The sequence below is a fragment of the Lepidochelys kempii genome, chromosome 1, assembly GCF_965140285.1.
Source record: "Lepidochelys kempii isolate rLepKem1 chromosome 1, rLepKem1.hap1, whole genome shotgun sequence".
NCBI lineage: Eukaryota > Metazoa > Chordata > Testudines > Cheloniidae > Lepidochelys > Lepidochelys kempii.
In genome coordinates, this window is record NC_136380.1 from 186,719,893 (window position 1) to 186,737,988 (window position 18,096).

At 43.9% G+C, this 18,096-nt stretch overlaps 1 protein-coding gene across 2 annotated transcripts in view; it reads right to left on the minus strand.

The window, feature by feature from the left end:
* The window catches only part of PTGFRN (prostaglandin F2 receptor inhibitor), a 100,103-nt gene that overhangs the window by 42,365 nt on the left and 39,642 nt on the right, over nt 1–18,096 (minus strand). For both annotated transcript variants that reach the window (XM_073304637.2, XM_073304627.2), the window contains exons 2-5: nt 15,478–15,843; nt 13,944–14,363; nt 6,857–7,240; nt 1,614–2,039 (exon numbers count right to left, since the gene is read on the minus strand). In XM_073304637.2, the coding sequence (XP_073160738.1) occupies nt 1,614–2,039; nt 6,857–7,240; nt 13,944–14,363; nt 15,478–15,843 (1,596 nt within the window). The remainder of the gene's footprint in view (nt 1–1,613; nt 2,040–6,856; nt 7,241–13,943; nt 14,364–15,477; nt 15,844–18,096) is intronic.

An 18,096-nucleotide genomic window follows, 5' to 3' on the forward strand; every position in this document is an offset into this window, starting at 1 on the left:
TTACACCTGTCACAATTTTTTCCACAGAAATTAACATGGGCAAAGACATCTCATAGCTCCACGTTGCCCCAGCTGAACGGAAGACCGTTATACATGCACACATGCACGCTGCATGTTGTGGCATACAGCAACATCCCTTGTATCACAAAAGCAGATGTTTCCATCTTCATCAGATGTTTCCATTAACATGGTGCTTGGTAATTCTGTTTGCACCTGCTTGTGATCAGAGCAAGTGCCAGCCATATTAGTGATTGGACTGACTGCCATGTGAGGTCTTTCCTATGAATGAGATCACATCACTGCTGGAGAAGCAAACTTCAGAGAAACATAGTAACTCATTTGATCTTGCAGGGATTAAACCTCTCCATTCCCAGGCCAAGTTACAAATCGTGCTTTGAAGTTATGCATGATTCTTACAGATCTTCTCTTTGCTGGAGCTGAATTACTGTAGGGATTCCCTTTGGTCCCTCTCTAGGCTGAGGCTGTGACCTGAGCAGTTTTACACTGGTTCAAGCTAGCTGGGTTTTAGACATGGCTTTGTCAACCAAGGGTGGAGGGGATCAGACTGTTTAAACAAATATATTTTGGAAGATGCACACATTAAACAAAGAGAAAGTTTATAAAGCCTTTTGCCTAAATGCTATGTTCTAGTCTAATCCCCCATTCAGTGACCCTACATCTAAATTGTAACACTGTTAAACTCTGTTTTAAACATATTTTGGAGCGACCCAAAAGTACCCAGCTAGACAGAGTCAGCCTGAATCCATTTTAAACTAGTTTTTAGAATTGGTTGAGGTAATTTTTTTAGCCCCTGCGTAGATGGGGTGATGAACGGTCGAAGTCTTGCTCTTTCCAGCAAACCAGCTCTAAATGGGATTTCAGCACTGTATGGCTCTCACACTTGGCCATTAATTTTTCAAAAGCCAATTCCTTGCATGCCTGCAAGTTTCTCTGTGGCGCCTTCTTAAAGCCAGCACCTACAGGTAAAGAAAGGATGGGAGGGAGAAGACTATAGCTTCTGGGTTGTAGGCTTGTCCAGGCATGGACTGTCTTCATTTTGGGCCTTACAAAGTACCAAGCACAGGTTACCTGCTTAACAGTAAAGGCATTACAGAGGCAGAGAGAATGTCCCACTTGTTGGCAACGAGATGCATCCTGGAAAAATCCTTACATGGGAGACAGAGATCCTGACCGCTTGGGCTTTGTGTACCATGACATTTTTCTTAATAGAAGGCACAATAACCTCAGCACCCTGGCCTGATTCCAGTTCTGAAAGTTACATTCTGCCTCCCTAAATTCCCACTGCAGTTTGATGGATACACGGTTATTCTTCACTTCCTTTCCAAAACATTGCATGATACTGTTAGTACCATTAAGTAGTTGCTACCTTTCACTTCAGAAGGGGCTACAATTCTGTAGTGGATTAAACAAATCCAATATTTTATATTATATATATATATAGAGAGAGAGAGAGAGAGAGAGAGAGAGAGAGAGAGCGAGCTTCCAAAGCCCACTGGAATGCTTCTGGCTGAGAGGGGCTACGTAAGAGAAAGCTGTGAAATCAGCAGCTATCAGCAGCAAGAGATTTAAACCAGTAAGTGTGAAGTACCTACCTTGGGTAGCCCAGAAAACACTGACCAGTGCGGACGTCACATCCTTGCTCTTTACCCAGCTGTTGTTGTGGTGCTTGCTCCAGGCAGAGACGACACAGTAATAATCCCCTCGGTCTGCTTCAGAGGTCCATTGGATTCGTAAACTGAAAGTACCCATGGCCTGTTTAGAGAAAATTATTTCCCCATTCTGGGTCCTCTGTCTGCTCTTATCCCCAACCAGCAACGTCCAGTCTGCATCCATAGTGGCAAGAAGTTCATCCGTCACAACAGCGTCATTGCGCAGGCGCATTCTGTAATACCAAGAGACGGTAAAACGTACGTTTGCTTCTGTGTTCTGCGCATTCACAATCCTGCACTCCAATTCTGTGGGGTCGTCTGAAAATTTAGGCGTTTTAGAAGCATTCAGAACTATCTGGTAGTCCAGCTCTGCAAGGGAATTGGAAAAGCGGGAAGAAAGCCAAGAGAACATGTTAAAAGTAGCAAGTAAAAAGCAAACACCCAGGTAACAGTGAAAACCAAGTGCCGTCCTGAGATCTGGAGCTATCAAACACGACACAGAAAAAGCATGTGGGCTAAATATAGAAGACTTGTAAAATCAAGGGACTGGGAACCTGGACTCAGGCTCTGCCATAGATTTGTGAGACCATCAGCAAGTCCCAGAGGTCAAAATTTTCATAAGTGGCCTTTTATTTTAGGCATCCAACTTACTCGTTGAGCTTGATTTTCAGCTCTCATGGACTTTAGCGGGAGTTGCCAGAGTCCAGTACTTCAGAAAATCAGGTCCAAAGCCTCTCAAGGTGATGTGGCCTCTGAGAAATAATGTTTCCTTCCCTGGCCTGTTCTCCGACATCCAAGTGTGCAAGTTTCAGTCTCAGATTTTAAATCACCTTTTGTGTTTCCTCAGAGAGTTCAGGATGAATGTATGACTTGGGACTCTTCATTCTCAAGTTGCAAACTGATCAGTTGAGACTCTAGTAAATGACACCCCATCTCCTCTCCCTCTCCAGGATAAAAAGGCCATCCCCAGAAATCACCACTTCCCACTTACAGTCCCATGCCCCACAGATCCCCCATACCATCACCTTGTCAAGGTTAACTCCAGCAAGCATCCTAGAATGTTTAGCTGGTTAACATGACAACCAAGGATGCACGTACCAAAAGCAATTTTGAGTTTGAATTGTGAAGTGGTATGACCTGTATGGAGCTGGAATCTCTCAAGGTTCATAGTTTAAGAGCTGAGCAGCTGAATCGAAGGTGGAATAGCTGGTTGTCCTGACCCAGGAAAGGAGGAGTCAAGGGTGCATGACTTTGTTCTCGACTAGATTACAGAGACAGCAGACTACAGGCTTGTGAACTGAGCTACTATGGTAAGAATCTCTCAACACTGAATTTTAGTTATGGAAATAAGTGCTTTTCTACCAATGATAAGACTTATTTTTCCTGAATTACTTTTTTTAATGTTACTTGAAAAACAACTTCCTACTGTTTTCTGACTAAATATCCCAACATTTTGTTTTTGTTTTCAACAAATTTATTCTTTATTCCTTTATCTTGTGGTTGATGTATTAATCTCAGAAACAGTAATTGTCTATAACTGGGACAAAGAAGGAAATGCAAGTCTAAAATGTAGCCATCTCTCAAATATGGCACTAGAACAGGAGCGAGCAAACTTTTTGGCCTGAGGGCTGCATCAGGTTTTGGAAATTGTATGGAGGGCCGGTTAGGGGAGGCTGTGCCTCCCCAAACAGCCAAGCGTGGCCCGGCTTCCACCCCCTATTCCCCCCCGCCACCTCTTCTCATCCCCGATGGACCCCCCCCGCGGACTCCTGCCCCATCCAAGCCCCCAATTCCCTGACGGCCCACCCCTCTAGGATCCCTGCCCCATTCACCCCCCACCCCCCTGCTCCCTGTCCCCTGACCGCCCCCAGAACCCCCACACTGCCCCCTGCCACCCCATCCAACCCCTCCTCTCCTTCCTGACTACCCCCCCCGGACCCCTACCCCTGACTGCCCCCTGCCGCCCCATCCAACCCTTCCCTCTTCCTGACTGCCCCCATTCTACCCAGCCGTTCCCCACCCTCTGACCGCCCCACCCTCTGTCCATCTCCCCCCCGCCGCATACTCCCTGCCCCCTTACCGTGCTACCTGGAGCGCCGGTGGCTGGCAGAGCTACAGCCGTGCCGCCCGGCTGGAGCCAGCCGCACACTGCGCAGCACAGAGCACTGAGTCAGGCCGGGCTCTGCAGTTGCGCTGCCCAAGGAGCTCGCAGCCCCCAGCCCAGAGCATTGCGCCAGCGGCACAGTGAGCGGAGGCTGCAGGGAAGGGGGAACAGCAAAGGAGGGGCCGGGGGTGAGCCTCCTGGGCCAGGAGCTCAGGGGCCAGGCAGGAGGGTCCAGTGGGCCCGATGTGGCCCGCAGGCCGTAGTTTGCCCACCTCTGCACTAGATTAGCGGAAACGTGAGGAGGTAAGCCCTAGCGCCTTTTCTCTTCGGGTGCATTTGATAGTACAATTCCACTTAATCTGGCTACATCTACACTGGAAAGTTTAAGGGAATCTCCCGTAGTTGCTATCTCTGGTGCAGTTTCATCAGCGCTAGTAACCATGGGAGCACTAGTGTAGACTAGACATCAGTTGTTTTAATCATTGGTTTTTACAGGATTAGATGACCAGGGTAAAAATGAAAGAAGCTAGTTTACACTACTGCTTCCATGGTTGCTAGCACCAGTAACAGTGGGAAATTTCCCTAAAATTCCCAGTATAAACAAGGCCTTAAAAAAAAAATGCACAGAATTCTGGTTCCACTTTCAAACAACAGGGTCTGTGTGGGAGGCCAAGAGACTCAACACCGCGATCCTTGAGAGAACTAAATCCCCACAGATCCTAGACAACTATACCACTCCTCACATCCCGTTTACACACAGCAATAATCTTCAAGACTTGAAACTGAAGGACAAGTTACTTAAACCATACTGCAGTAATCTGACCCCTCCAAAGCCAGAGGGGTTATGATTCAAGAGTGGTAGCTACAGAAGGTTGTGTCCTGTGACTGCTTTAGCAGCTTGGTACAAACATGGGAGAGTTTGAAGGCTGAAGTTCTTCTCAGGCCAGGAACAGGATGAGAAAAGAGCTGAAACAAACAGTTTTCAGGTAATCACTTTGATATTAGTATTAATTATTTATTAATAATAATAATTAATAATTATTGAGGAGGAGGAAGGAATGCTAGGGAGAGTTTTGGCTTTGACAGCACCACTCTGGCTAAGCACATCACACTGACAGACACTCTCAGACAGAGGATTTAAAAGGAATAAAAGGCTCCCTGGATAAGCCTCATTCCTCCACTCTGTCAGCTGTCAACGAACAGCCTCACTGACAGTTCAGTGACTTAATACCACATTCGCACTGAACTTCAATCAAGGAGGAAGGGGTTAGTGGTGAGTTTAGGATGCAGTTTAGAACCTCACATGCTGAGAACTCTTCTCCCACTCCCTCCCAGCGCTAGGCAGCAGTATCGTATGAGGAGTAACATTTATACACTCCTGTATCTCAGGCAACCGGTGAGAGATAGGACAGGAAATTTCTACCAGCCTAAGGAATGCTTCAGACCAGAGACAAAGTGACGTGCTGCAGCCAGGTTTTGAAGCCCAGAAACGTAACAGGAAGTTGGGAATGGCCAGATGATAGTTTGAAAGGAAGACGGGGGCCAGCACAGGATAGCAATGGCATCCATCTCCTAAAGCATATTGGGAACATTTTTTAAAATGTTAATGGCTATTTACTGTTTTGGAGATGGAGACAGAAGTGTGTCTATTCTCCCTACAATGCATATGGGAAATAAAGAGTAACCCAAAGGGGTCTCAGTGGGACGGTCAACCTCGTGACTTGGTCACTCGCTTCCAAGTACCTGGGTTCAGACCCGAATTTAGGCTTGTTGGCCTCCATTCTAATCCTCAGACCAGCACCACAGTTTGGCATTACTGCTAGTGTCTGATCAGGAATGGCTCTGAACAGGAATAGTAGGAGGCTTCAAGCCACAACTGAGTGCACTGGCAGAACTGGGGTACCTTGCACACCAGCCTAGGCATTAACTAGGCTCAGTTAACTCAAAGATAATCAGTACTTTCTGGATTTTAGCACAGAGAGTAGGTAGAAATGCCCCCCCACTTCCTCCAGGTTTGAAATGCTGTCAGAAGTAATTTAGATCCTAAATGCAGAAGTCAAATAAAGAAATTGTTTTAATCATTTGTTGAGAGAGGCTGACATGTCATGGCAAACTGAAAAATACAGCTCTTTAGAAATTCTGCTTAGGTTTGGTTTTCTGGATCACTCCAGCGTGACTGTTCGCTTCTCAGGATATTTGCATAAAAACAGGATCTTTGTAGCTTAAGAATTCAAGGATTTTTAACATACCATATGAACTGGAAGACATGACTTACTCCTAAGTGACACATGGCATGACCTTTGACTTGTAAAACAAGTCCCTTGATGTCATATGGTATTAAGGGTCTCTATAATAAAGAAATATAGGGGAGACCACTAAAAAGTAACTATAAGGTCAGTAAATTTACGACTAGATTAGACACTTGTGGTTAGTGAGTGGAGCCACGAGAAGTTACTGTACGAAGATTGCCTGGCTTGGTAGTCCCGTGTACAGCCAAACAGACAATTATTTGTTTATTTGTACGGTTAAATTAGAAAAATTCACTCATTTCTAGAATTTTAAAACTTATTTACAGTGAATAGAAAATTCCGCTAGTCCAGGTCAACTTACATTAATGGTCACCTGCAAACAAATACCATCTGTCTTAATATTGAGGTATTCAGCGAGTGCAGTATAAAAACCTTTACAGAACAGATTACTAAGTCACACTTATGGAACAACCGGTCATAAAAGAATAAAGATAACCGCCCCCATAGGGACTTATCAGGCTACTAAAGGTGTGGAAGCTCCAGAGTTCACCAGTTCCTGTAGGTTGTAGTACAAAGCCCTTAGGCTCCTGGCAAATCTCCTAAAATACATGACAACAGAGGCCAGAAGAGTGGGTGTGAATGGATCTGTATCGCAAGGGGCATGGATAAAAAGACTCTGGCGTAGGAACATTTTTCCATATCTGTGGTCAATAGGATAGAGGGGTGCCCAGAACAGACCCTGTAATGTCTTTGCTCTGCATACTCCATAATGGAATTGAACACAGGAAAAGAATGGCTCATTATCTGTTGAGCCTCAGGATGGAGCCACTCACCTAATGCTGTCACCACCACGCTGACTGGTGAAGAGGTCTTCTCCACCACCTTGTGCCAGCTCCCATTGTGCTGTGGCACCCAGACAGATGCTTGGCAGAAATAGTAGCCAGAGTCTTCCACACCCACATCACGCACCAGCAGGTGATAGGAATTTCTATCCATGTGACTCAGACTGATGAGGGGAGAGTTGCTGACCACAGAATCACGGTCCACACTCAACAAAACCCGGGCATCCAACAAGGTATCATCAAGTGACTCACTGAAGTACCACGTCACCTGAGCTTGGAAGATGCCACTTCGGTCTGTTGTGATGTTGCAGGTTAGGTCCAGGGAATCCCTTTCAGTCACAGACATGTTGCTTGTGGCAATAAGCACATCCAGAGCTTGAATATTAAAAAACAAGACAAGACAAGTATTCAAGTGTTTGTCACAAACTATTTAGTGCCTACTGCTCTGGTACTGCAAGTTCTTAAGTAACTTCAGCTCTCTGCTTTCAGCGCTCGATGACTTGACTACAGGTTTGTACCTATCTATAAAAGTTGCAAACTATGAGTGTGTATAGCAGTTAGGGAGGGAGAAATCAAGACTTGAGTTTTTATTCCCAGCTTTGCTACAGACTTCCGGTGTGTCTTTAGGCAAGGAACAACCTCTGCACTTGCTTTCCCATAAAGAAAAGGCGGATAATATTTCCTTATCTTACTGTGGTGCTGAGACATTTGGGGTCTAATTCACAGAAGGCAGAACTCCTACTGAAGTGCACCCATTTATATCAGAGCTGAATTTGGTCTCTGTCTAAACAATTTTGAGCTCCTGTGATCAAAAGGATGAATGAATAAATAAATAAATAAAAATGAAAAGATAAAAGAAAAGCAGCAGCAACAGCTACAGAAAGTTAAGCGTGACTTAATGTAAGCAGCCATGGCCAAATCTTGAACTCCTGACTCACCTTAAGGGAGTTGCTGAGACCAGAAATGAAAGTGCACAGAGGGCAATGGTAGTTCCATAGACTGCTGCTTCTTCACATACTACAGAGTCCAACATACACTACAGATTTTACAGCAATGCAAATAGCTACTCAGTGTTGTTGTCACTATATCAGTCCCAGGATATTAGAGAGACAAGGTGGGTGAGGGAATATCATTTGTTGGACCAACTTCTGCTGGAGAGAGAGACAAGCTTTCAAGCTACACAGACCCCTTCTTCAGCTCTGGGAAACTTACTCAGAGCATTTAACAGGCTCCTCTCCAGGCCAGTGGTTGTACTCAGTTCACAGAACACATGGTCACAGGCAGCATTCAGAGAGGACCTTTGTGATCAGTAGGCTGCACAGCTGATGACAGCATCAATTTAGTTTAATTTAAATTAGGGGTGTTGATTACTCGCAGTTAACTCACATGATTAACAAAAGAATTAATCGCAATTAATCGCTGTTTTAATTGCACTGTTAAACAATAGAATACCAATTGAAATGTATTTAATATTTTGGATGTTTCTACATATTCAAATATATTCAAATACAGAATACAAAGTGTACAGTACTCATTTTATATTATTTTTGTTATACATAATTGCACTGTAAAAATTATAAACAAAAGAAATCGTATTTTTCAATTCATCTCTTATAAGTACCATAGTGCAAATTACAAAAGGTAGATTTTTTTGGTTATATAACTGCACTCAAAAACAAAAAAAATGTAAAGCTTTAGCACCTACAAGTCCACTCAGTCCAACTTCTTGTTCAGCCAATTACTAAGACAAACAAATTTGTTTACACTTACAGAAGATAATGCTGCCCGCTTCTTATTTACGTCACCAAAAAGTGAGAACATACGTTCACATGGCACTTTTGTAGCCAGCATTGCAAGGTATTTACATGCCAGATATGCTAAACATTCATATGCCCCTTCATGCTTTGGCCACCATTCCAGAGGACATGTCTCCATGCTGATGATGCTCATTAAAAAAATAATGTGTTAATTAAATTTGTGACTGAACTTCTTGGGGGAGAATTGTATATCTCCTACTCTGTGTTTTACCTGCATTCTGCCATATATTTCATGTTATAGCAGTCTTGGATGACGGCCCAGTTTTAAGAACACTTTCATTGCAGATTTGACAAGACGGAAAGAAGGTACCAATGTGAGATTTCTAAAAGATAGCTACTACACTTGACCCAAGATTTAAGTGCTTTCCAAAATCTAAGAGGGATGAGGTGTGGAACATGCTTTCAGAAGTCTTAAAAGAGCAACACTCCAATGCGAAAACTACAGAACTCGAACCACCAAAAAAGAAAAATCAACCTTCTGCTGGTGGCATCTGACTCAGATAATGAAAATGAATATACGTTGGTCTGCACTGCTTTGGATCATTATCGAGCAGAAGCATGTCCTCTGGAATAATGGTTGAAGCATTAAGGGACTTAAGAATCTTTATCACATCTGGCACGTAAATATCTTGCGACACCAGCTACAACAATGCCATGTAAATGCCTGTTTCAGGTGACATTGTAAACAAGAAGCGGGCAGCATTATCTCCTGCAAATGTAAACAAACTTGTTTGTCTGAGCGATTGGCTGAACAAGAAGTAGGACTGAGTGGACTTGTGGTCTCTAAAGTTTTACATTGTTTTGTTTTTGAGTGCAGTTATTTTTTGTACATAATTCTACATTTGTAAGTTCAACTTTCATGATAAAGAGATTGCACTACAGTACTTGTAGTAAGTGAATTGAAAAATACTATTTTTTATTTTTACAGTGAAAATATTTATAATAAAAAAATATAAAGTGAGCACTGTACACTTTGTATTCGGCATTGTAATTGAAATTAATATACTTGAAAATGCGGAAAATATCCAAAAATATTTATATAAATAGTATTCTATTGTTTAACAGCGTGATTAATCATACAATTAATTGCGATTAATCACAATTAATTTTTTTAATCACTTGACAGCCCTATTTTAATAATGAAAAGCATGTATTAGGAGGGACTTCCACACTTTTCATCCCTTATGCTTTGTTAACAAGTGCTGTTTACCTCCTGCTGCAAGACTTTTCAGGTGTCTGTTACCCTGTCCCCTCTCCTTCATTTGTCTATTTGTTTATGCACATGGTCCAAGGACTGTTTGAGCTATTGTTTGTACACTGTCTGGTTGAACTGGCTCTAATCCCTGATTCGCATTCTAAGGGACCTAAGGATCCCAAGGACCCGAATCAAGGATTAAGAGCCCAATTCTACTAGACCCTGTACAAGCAGAGTTGTTACATGTTCCTTAACAGTGACCATGTGCTCACCTCAGAAGGTGGTTGGGCATTTTTATGGTGGGTGAAGTGATTTCTGCTTAGATGCTCATTCCTGTACATATTGCCTATCAGCTTGTAAAGCATTGAGGGATTCTTGGGAATGGTACTATATAAATGCAAGAACCTATGGGCTTATCTACACTACTGGGCAGGATTGATCTAAGATCCAACAACTTCAGCTACGTAAATAGTGTAGCTGAAGTCGACATACTTAGATCTACCCACCGCGGTTTCTCCACTGCAGTAAGTCGACAGGTGACTCTCCCCCGTCAACTCCCACTTGCGCTCCTCGTTCTGGTGGGAGTACCAGAGTCGATGGGAGAGCGCTCAGCAGTTGATTTATCGCGTCTATACGAGATGCGATAAATCAACCCCCACTGGATTGATCGCTGCCTGCCGATCCGGCGGGTAGAGTAGACAAGCCCTATGTGTTTTTTCTCAATTTTCAAAGCCCTTGTCTTTAAAACCAAGAATTACTCCTCTCACAGCTTACCACTGCATCTGACAGCACAGAAAAGTGAGAAGGCTCAAGCTGACACCACAATACAGGAGACTTGCAGTCACCTACATGCCCCAAGTACCTCCTCACAGCCAACTAAGGGGTCATTAGTTTTTCCTGTTAGGATCATCATGATATGAGTAGAGAGGACAGTAAAACCTTCACAGTAATTATTCAGGGTTGTAATAGACTAACATTACAACTCCACTGTAAGGTGAAGGGAGCCTCCAAGAAACTTAAGTATCTTCACACAAGCCAGGGGCACTCAAACACTACATTTATAAACCAAGAGATACTTTCGTAAGAATCTCACCCCACCCCACATTCCTGAGCCTCCTTTGTTCTATCATCACTGAAGTGCCTGAATGCCCCATTCAGGATTACAGGCCCACTATGCTAGATGGTGCACTTAACCATAGGAAGAAGACAAGTCCCTGTGCCCAAGATCTTAGAATCAAATTTAAAACAAGGCAAGCAAATGTGACAAACAATAGAATGGAAGGTAGCAATAGGACAAGGTTAGCAGTAACAAGTTCATGAAGTTACATAGCCTATGTGCACAAATTAACAGTACTATATCAGTTTTGCAGGTTCACACCTCCTTATTTACAGAAGAGATTGTAGTGTCCAGGACGGCCAAAATAGCCTGGAATACACTGCATCCACCTTTGTCTTTAATATGGAGGTACAGTCTACAGAGGCTACAGGACCCAGTACAAAATGCTCTCCAAAGCCAAGCAGTCAGGCCATGTTGCATGATGGTATATACAGCATGTACAGGCCACATCGGACCACCCTCCATTTTATATATAAGGAGGAGGATGTGATCTACTCAACGTTATGCAATTTAGGACAGGCCTCCTGCTCCTGACAAATGGCTAGTGCTGCCATTGACCAGGCTGAATTTAGAAGCCTATAACAAAATAAAAAAATATCAGCAAAAATGCAGTAAAATATCATGCACAGCATTGCTGGTCCCTAGTGCCCCCTCCCCTTTCATTCAATCACTGATTAAACCCCACCTACATAAGCAAGCTTCTCAGAAATTTAAGGACTTGACAAGGCAATGCCAGAATTAGAGCCCTTACTCAGTACTGTACCCCATGGCTCTGGAGAGAGCCTTTGAGAGCTTTCCTGTCTAGCAGACATACCCTAAGAGAAGAGGGAGCAGACTGATCCAGCAGAGCTCACAACTAAGCCCCACCAACCAAAATTAGCTATCTAACCCTAAGTTCCGGGTTCTCTCTCTGGCAAAGGATTTCACATGGCAGATACCTCTACTGCCTGAGCACACAGTCACAGTTCAGGAGAACTTCACCTATATTTCCCCTCAGAAATCCAGCAAGGGCACCCCCTCTCAGGCTTCCAGCTCCCCAGCTGTTGCCTTTCTTGGGTGGAGACAAACACCTCACTTCTTTCTGATCAGGGAATTTCCAGGAGGCCCAGCTCCCTGCCTACACTGTGTTATTCCCAGCACAAGCAGGCTGCCCAACCTCACCTATTTGCTTTCCTTTCAGAGACTGATAACAGAGGTATAAATGACTACACAGTTCTTCCTGTGCAAGCCTATTTTATTCTTAAGATAAAAAGCACTATAGAGAAAACACTAAAGAATCTACATGTGTAGTGGTAAGCTCACCGGAGAATCTCCCAACCCTAACGCCGCCTCTAGCAGAGTAGTCCTTCCACACCCCATCCAGATTTCACAGGTTCATCACAGCTTCAGCTCACAATCAGGACCCTCCTAACACGTTTAGTCCATCTTTTATACAGCTCAGGGGTCTTAGAGCTGGAGTTTCCAGGAGCAGGCTGTTAGTGGACAATGGGTTTTCCTCCCCTGGTTGAATTCTCCCTTTTGAAGCTACAAAGTGGATAATTTGCATTCTCCTCACTCCACCGCTCCCCATGCCCGCCCCCCTGCCCGTATTTTCTAGGAAAACTATTTTACGCACATTGTCTAAAAAAAAAAAAGTCTTTTGAAGTTCCCAATGTTTACATTAGACAAGTCCCTAGAAAAGTTGCATGCAATTCTACAGTAACACGAACAATTGCATTTTCAATACAAGAGACCCCAAAGGCACCAAACCCAATTAAATAAGGTTTAACTTCATTCAATAAAGTTGGTCTTAATTCCATAAGGTGTATTCAGGATATTGTCAGCCTGTCACACACACTTCCTAAAATACTATCACACTCTCATTTCTGAGGGGACATCATGCCTGTTCTTCCACCAACTACATGATAAGATGCATCAGCACTATTACAACTCCCCCAACCCCACACTTTGGCAGGGCTGGCACACTTATGTGCTCAGTGTATCTATTCATGAAGTCTGTGGGAAAGAGATATTTGGATACTCAACCCAGCACCAGGAGTCTTTTTGTTTCCTAAATACATGTAATTTACAGTGCCTAAACATCAGTGCTCAGAAATACTCCTTGCTAAACAGCTGCCAACATTACAGAGCAAGCAGTCCAATGGGCTGGGGGCAGCAAAATGAACACAAGCAGAGCTAAACAGTCATACTTTGAAATTATATTGGTCTTTACCCTGAAAAGCTACATACAGCAAACACTACACACCTGCCACTGAAGCACAGACACCTCTGGGGAGGACTGAGGCAGCTGTTTAACACCAGAGGACAGAAAATAGAGGAAAAGGAGAGAGGAATCCGGGGACAGAAAAATACGAGTACCCAAGTAGAAATGTCACCAAGACACAGTAACAACCCCGCTCTCGGGAGGTGCGACAGGAAATTAAATGACCGTAAGGGGTACGTCTCCAGTGGAATACAAAGACAGCCACGGCTGGCTCGAGTCAGGCTCACAGGGCTCAGCATGCATGGCTAGAAATTGCTATGCAGACATTTGAGCCTGAGGTCTGGGACCCCGAGAGCGGGGAGGCTCCCAGAGCCCAGGTTCCAGCCTAAGCCCAAATGTCCACACAGCAATTTTACAGCCCGGTGAGCCCAAGTCACCTTACCCAGACCAGATGCGAGTTTTTAACTGCTGTGTAGACATACCTTAGTGATTTGAATCTGGATTTTATACCTCATTTAGAAGACAGAGCCCTCAACAGCACATCGCCCCCAGCACTATGCTGAGGCCCTGTCCCAGCACTGACTCAGAAAGAAGAGAGCCACCAGTATCACCTCCTGCAGCAATCTAGGTTCTCCCAGGAGTACTGACCCAGGCTTTCCCTGCTTCACTTCTGCTCTCATAAGTTCTCCTGGCTTAGGTGTGGCATGGTTACAAGTCATAAGGAGACCCATGCACCTGAAACTCACCAGTCTGTTGGATTACCACGCTTGCTACTTCCACATTCTTCTCCTGGATCTTCTGCCAGGAACTATCTGCACCTTTCACCCACTCGCTCACAAGACACCTGTAGAGGCCCTCATCCAGAGGCAGTGCCTGGGATACAGACAGTCGGTAAATGTCATTTGCCACTGTGTCCAAGCGCACATCTCCACTCAGGTAGCGCTCTTCATACTCCGGGCTGGGCTGGAACTTGCCCTCGTGTGTCAGAGAGAGGATTTCCTGCCAGGCTGGGCCATTCTTGAGCTCCCAAGTAACTTGCAGGTGAGTGTGTTCTGAGGAGGTGGTGGAAGCTGAGCAGCGTAATTCAAATGAGTCTCCCTCAGACAGTTTGAGAGGTTTCGAGGACCGAGCTTTGGCTCCACTCACAGTTAAGCCATCGGCAATCACTATTTAAAGAAGAAAACATGATAAAACACACAGAGTAATATATGTGAGTTTATGGAAACGGTAAAGAGAGGGGATGGGAAATGCTGTTGGCTGACTGACCCAACTGTGCAATTATACTGAATTCTCACAGCAGGTCTTGGACAATCACTCATCTCCCCCACAACCTTCCTGCCCCCTCAAAAAACAAAGTCACATTAAACCCCAGGTATTTTATCAGAGCAAGCCACCCACTTTAGGAATCAGGATTGAAGTCCTTAATTTTATCACCACCCCTTTCCCTCTAGTTCTGCTCTCTAGGGCAAGACCAAGGCAACACCATTCCAACCTAATGTACATCCCCAGGGAAGGGCCTAGCCGTTCTTGTGGTATTCGGAGAAGAAACACCAAGTCAAAAAAAGCTCCTTTTCTAACATCAAAGGAGATACGCCAGGATGCTGCTGCTGCTGAAGGAACACAGCATGCTATCTAGAAAAAGGGGAAACTATTCCTACCGCACGGGGAAACCCCTAGATGACGGTACCTCAGCTACAAAACATCATCCTTCTCCCACTCCTCAGTTATTCTCCCTGCCTCCACCAATATTTTACCACGGGTCGCGGTGGATTCTCCGCCGCTGAGCATTTTACAATCAGGATTGGATGTTGCTCTAAAAGCTGTGCTCTAGGAGTTCTTTTGGAGACGTTCTATGGCCCATTTGATACAGGAGGTCAGACTAGATGGCCACAACGGTCCCTTGGAATCTACGAATCGGGAAAAATTGCAAATTTACAGCACCCTGGACTCTAAGAACAAACAATCTTTAGTGTGTTATTGGTTTTTGGCAGCTGGTAATATGAAAAAGTTCGGCACCATTTACAATAATGTTCCTCCTTCACCTCTATCTTACTTCCCTCTGCTGTTGCCACCCTTTGAATAGCATATTTTTGAAGGGTGGCTTTAGGAAAGGACCTGGAGGGAGGGGGAACCACATACAGATAAGAGGAAACAGCAATTTAGACAAAACAGGGCTATGCCTATTCTCAGGACTGTATAGATGCGCAACATGATGAGAACACCCAGCAGTACGTATTTGTCTGGTACTGATTACAAACACCCCTCACCCTGTGGAAATACCTTTCACTTGGACTGTAGCATCGTAATTTCCCTGAACAGTGGCATCTGTGCTGGGGGTGATGCACTTGTATTCTCCTTGGTCAATTGGCTGGATACTTCTGATCAGAAGTTCCACAGCATTATTGCTGCTCCGCCTCAGCACGATTTCCCTGCTGCTAACCCTCTTCTGGTATTGCTGGGAGGTGAATGATGAGTCCCAGGTACTCACTATCCGCACAAAGTCAGTTCCCTGGGAAAATTCCCAGTCAAAGTTCTGCTCACTGGGTCCATCATAGTCAGTAACATTGCAAGGGATCACCGTCTCTGTACCTTCGACTCGAATGAGTGGGCTTTTGGGCACCCTCACAATTCGCCCTTTGCAGAAAGCTGGGTGGGAGAAGAGAAAACAGACAATTAGCACAGGAATTATCATGCTGGGTCAGATGTGATGTCCGGCTAGTCCAGCATTTGGCTTCGGACTGTGCCAAGTATCAGATGCTTCGGGGGGGGTGTGAGAAGCCCAAATAATTATGGAATGGATAATTATGGAATAACCTGACAAGTTTTTCCTTCTAACCTTGGTCAATTACAGGCTGTCATACACATTAGGTGCTTTATCCTCTATCTGCATTTCATGTCTAATGTAACTATGGATCATGAATAGCTACGTCTAATCCTTTGAATCCTGTTAAGCTACCACAAGATATTACTGAAAATAAGTTTCACATGTTAACTATTTCCTCTTTTCAGTTTTAAGTTTGTTGCCTTTCAATTTGCATTTGAATGTCCCCTTAACTTTATGAGAAAGGGTAAACAGGAGTGTCTTATCTACCTTTTCTACTCAGTTGAGTGTACCGGTTATCATATTCACTCCTCTAACAAGCAGTTCTATATGAGCACAGTGTGAAAAGACTGGAAGTCTTCCCATGTCTCTAATCATTTGTCACCCACCAATTTCAATGCCTGATAAAATATTTGAGATGGGTTGGTCATAAGACAACACGGTATTCCAGGTGGGTGTGCATCACTGATTACATAAACACTTTGTAATACTCTGAGCATTATTCCCTATCCCATTCTGTATTCATTCTATTATTGTTTGCTTAGTGACCCACTGTCTATTGAGGGAGTTTCCACCTTCCTCTGGAGTGCCAACTGAGATTCACTCATTAAGATCAGATGAGGGTATCCCACAAAATCCATTTCCTTCAGACTTAGATTTCCGCCTTTCCCCTCTTCCATGTTGCTGGATTAGACACACAAGTGGCTTTACATAGCACAACTAAGAACTGAACCAAGAACTAGACCCTTCTACTTTACCACCCAATCTTATTGCCATAATCCTTTTGCCTCCAGAGAATTTCAACTAAAACACAGCCCTTTGTATGTAGAAGGTAGGGTGACTACACAAGAGAAGCAACTAATTGGCCAGCCATCCAAAAGTGAAAGTCTGCAGTTACTACAGGATCTGAAGCCTGGACACACTGGGCTCCTTTCCCCTTCAGGCTAGTTGCCATGTGACATAATGATCAAAGACCAAAACACTCATGGGCTCCCCCAAAGCCTCTAGAGCAGATGTGTCAAACAAAACCTAGAGGCAGGATCTAGGTGTATAATTTATTTATGCAGTATGTTCAGAATTTGCAGAACTTAAGTTTTCATGCTTTTTAAAAGTGAATTTTAGCCCTTCTGGTTACAAAGAACCTAAAACCTAACCCCACTAATTTAAGCATTACTCTTTTACTGTTTAAATTAGCATTAGAATATGCAGAGAGAAGAAAGGAGAAGAGAGAAGACAGGAAGGAGGATGAGGAAGGAAGAGAAACCCAGGGTGGAAATAGCAGGGGGCAATGCTGAATGCAACAATAAGGTACTAAACAAATAGTTAACAGTTTTGTTTCTACACAAAGGACATTCTAACCTGATCTCTCTGAAAACCTCCATGAAGTCTTACATTTTTATTCTGCCTTGACAACCAAAATTAAAAATGGTATTTAGCCTTCTCCACAGAATGGAGTTCAGAACCTCTGCTCCAAAGGCTAGTGGCTCTAAACACTTCTGTAATCCTATGTATTCCCTCTCCCACAGTTTACTCCCACAATAAAATTAAAACAAAACAAACTTTTCATTTACTTAAAAGATCCCCAACTTCTCTCACTTCTAGGGCACACTTTGAGACCACTTGTTGACTGCACCCTCAATCCTCCTCTAAAATCTTCTGATAGAAACCCTGATATGCCAGGGTTTCTATCCATGATAGGTAAACACTGTAATTGTGGTAAAAGGTCACTAATACAATATGAAAAGTGTGCATCTTGCCACTTGCAAGTCTTTTGTGCACATTCAGTTTCTGTATCCAATCTGTAGAAAATCAGCACCCGTCATCATTTGCTGGCTAAGGGACTATTACCCAAGGAGTCACAGATATTTAAGGTTCCAAAGGGCAAGGTCCTTTCACCCCTTGCACACCACATTTCAAAAAGTCACCTGGGCTCTCCCTCTTTTCTGCCACAGAGCCGTTCAGTAAAGAATGTGGTCTTTCCTTTCCACACCAGAAGAAAGAGCCTGATCAAGATTAAACTATCCAGCCTGAATTGCTGACAAACAAATTCCAAAACAAATAAAAGGAAGTCTAGAGAG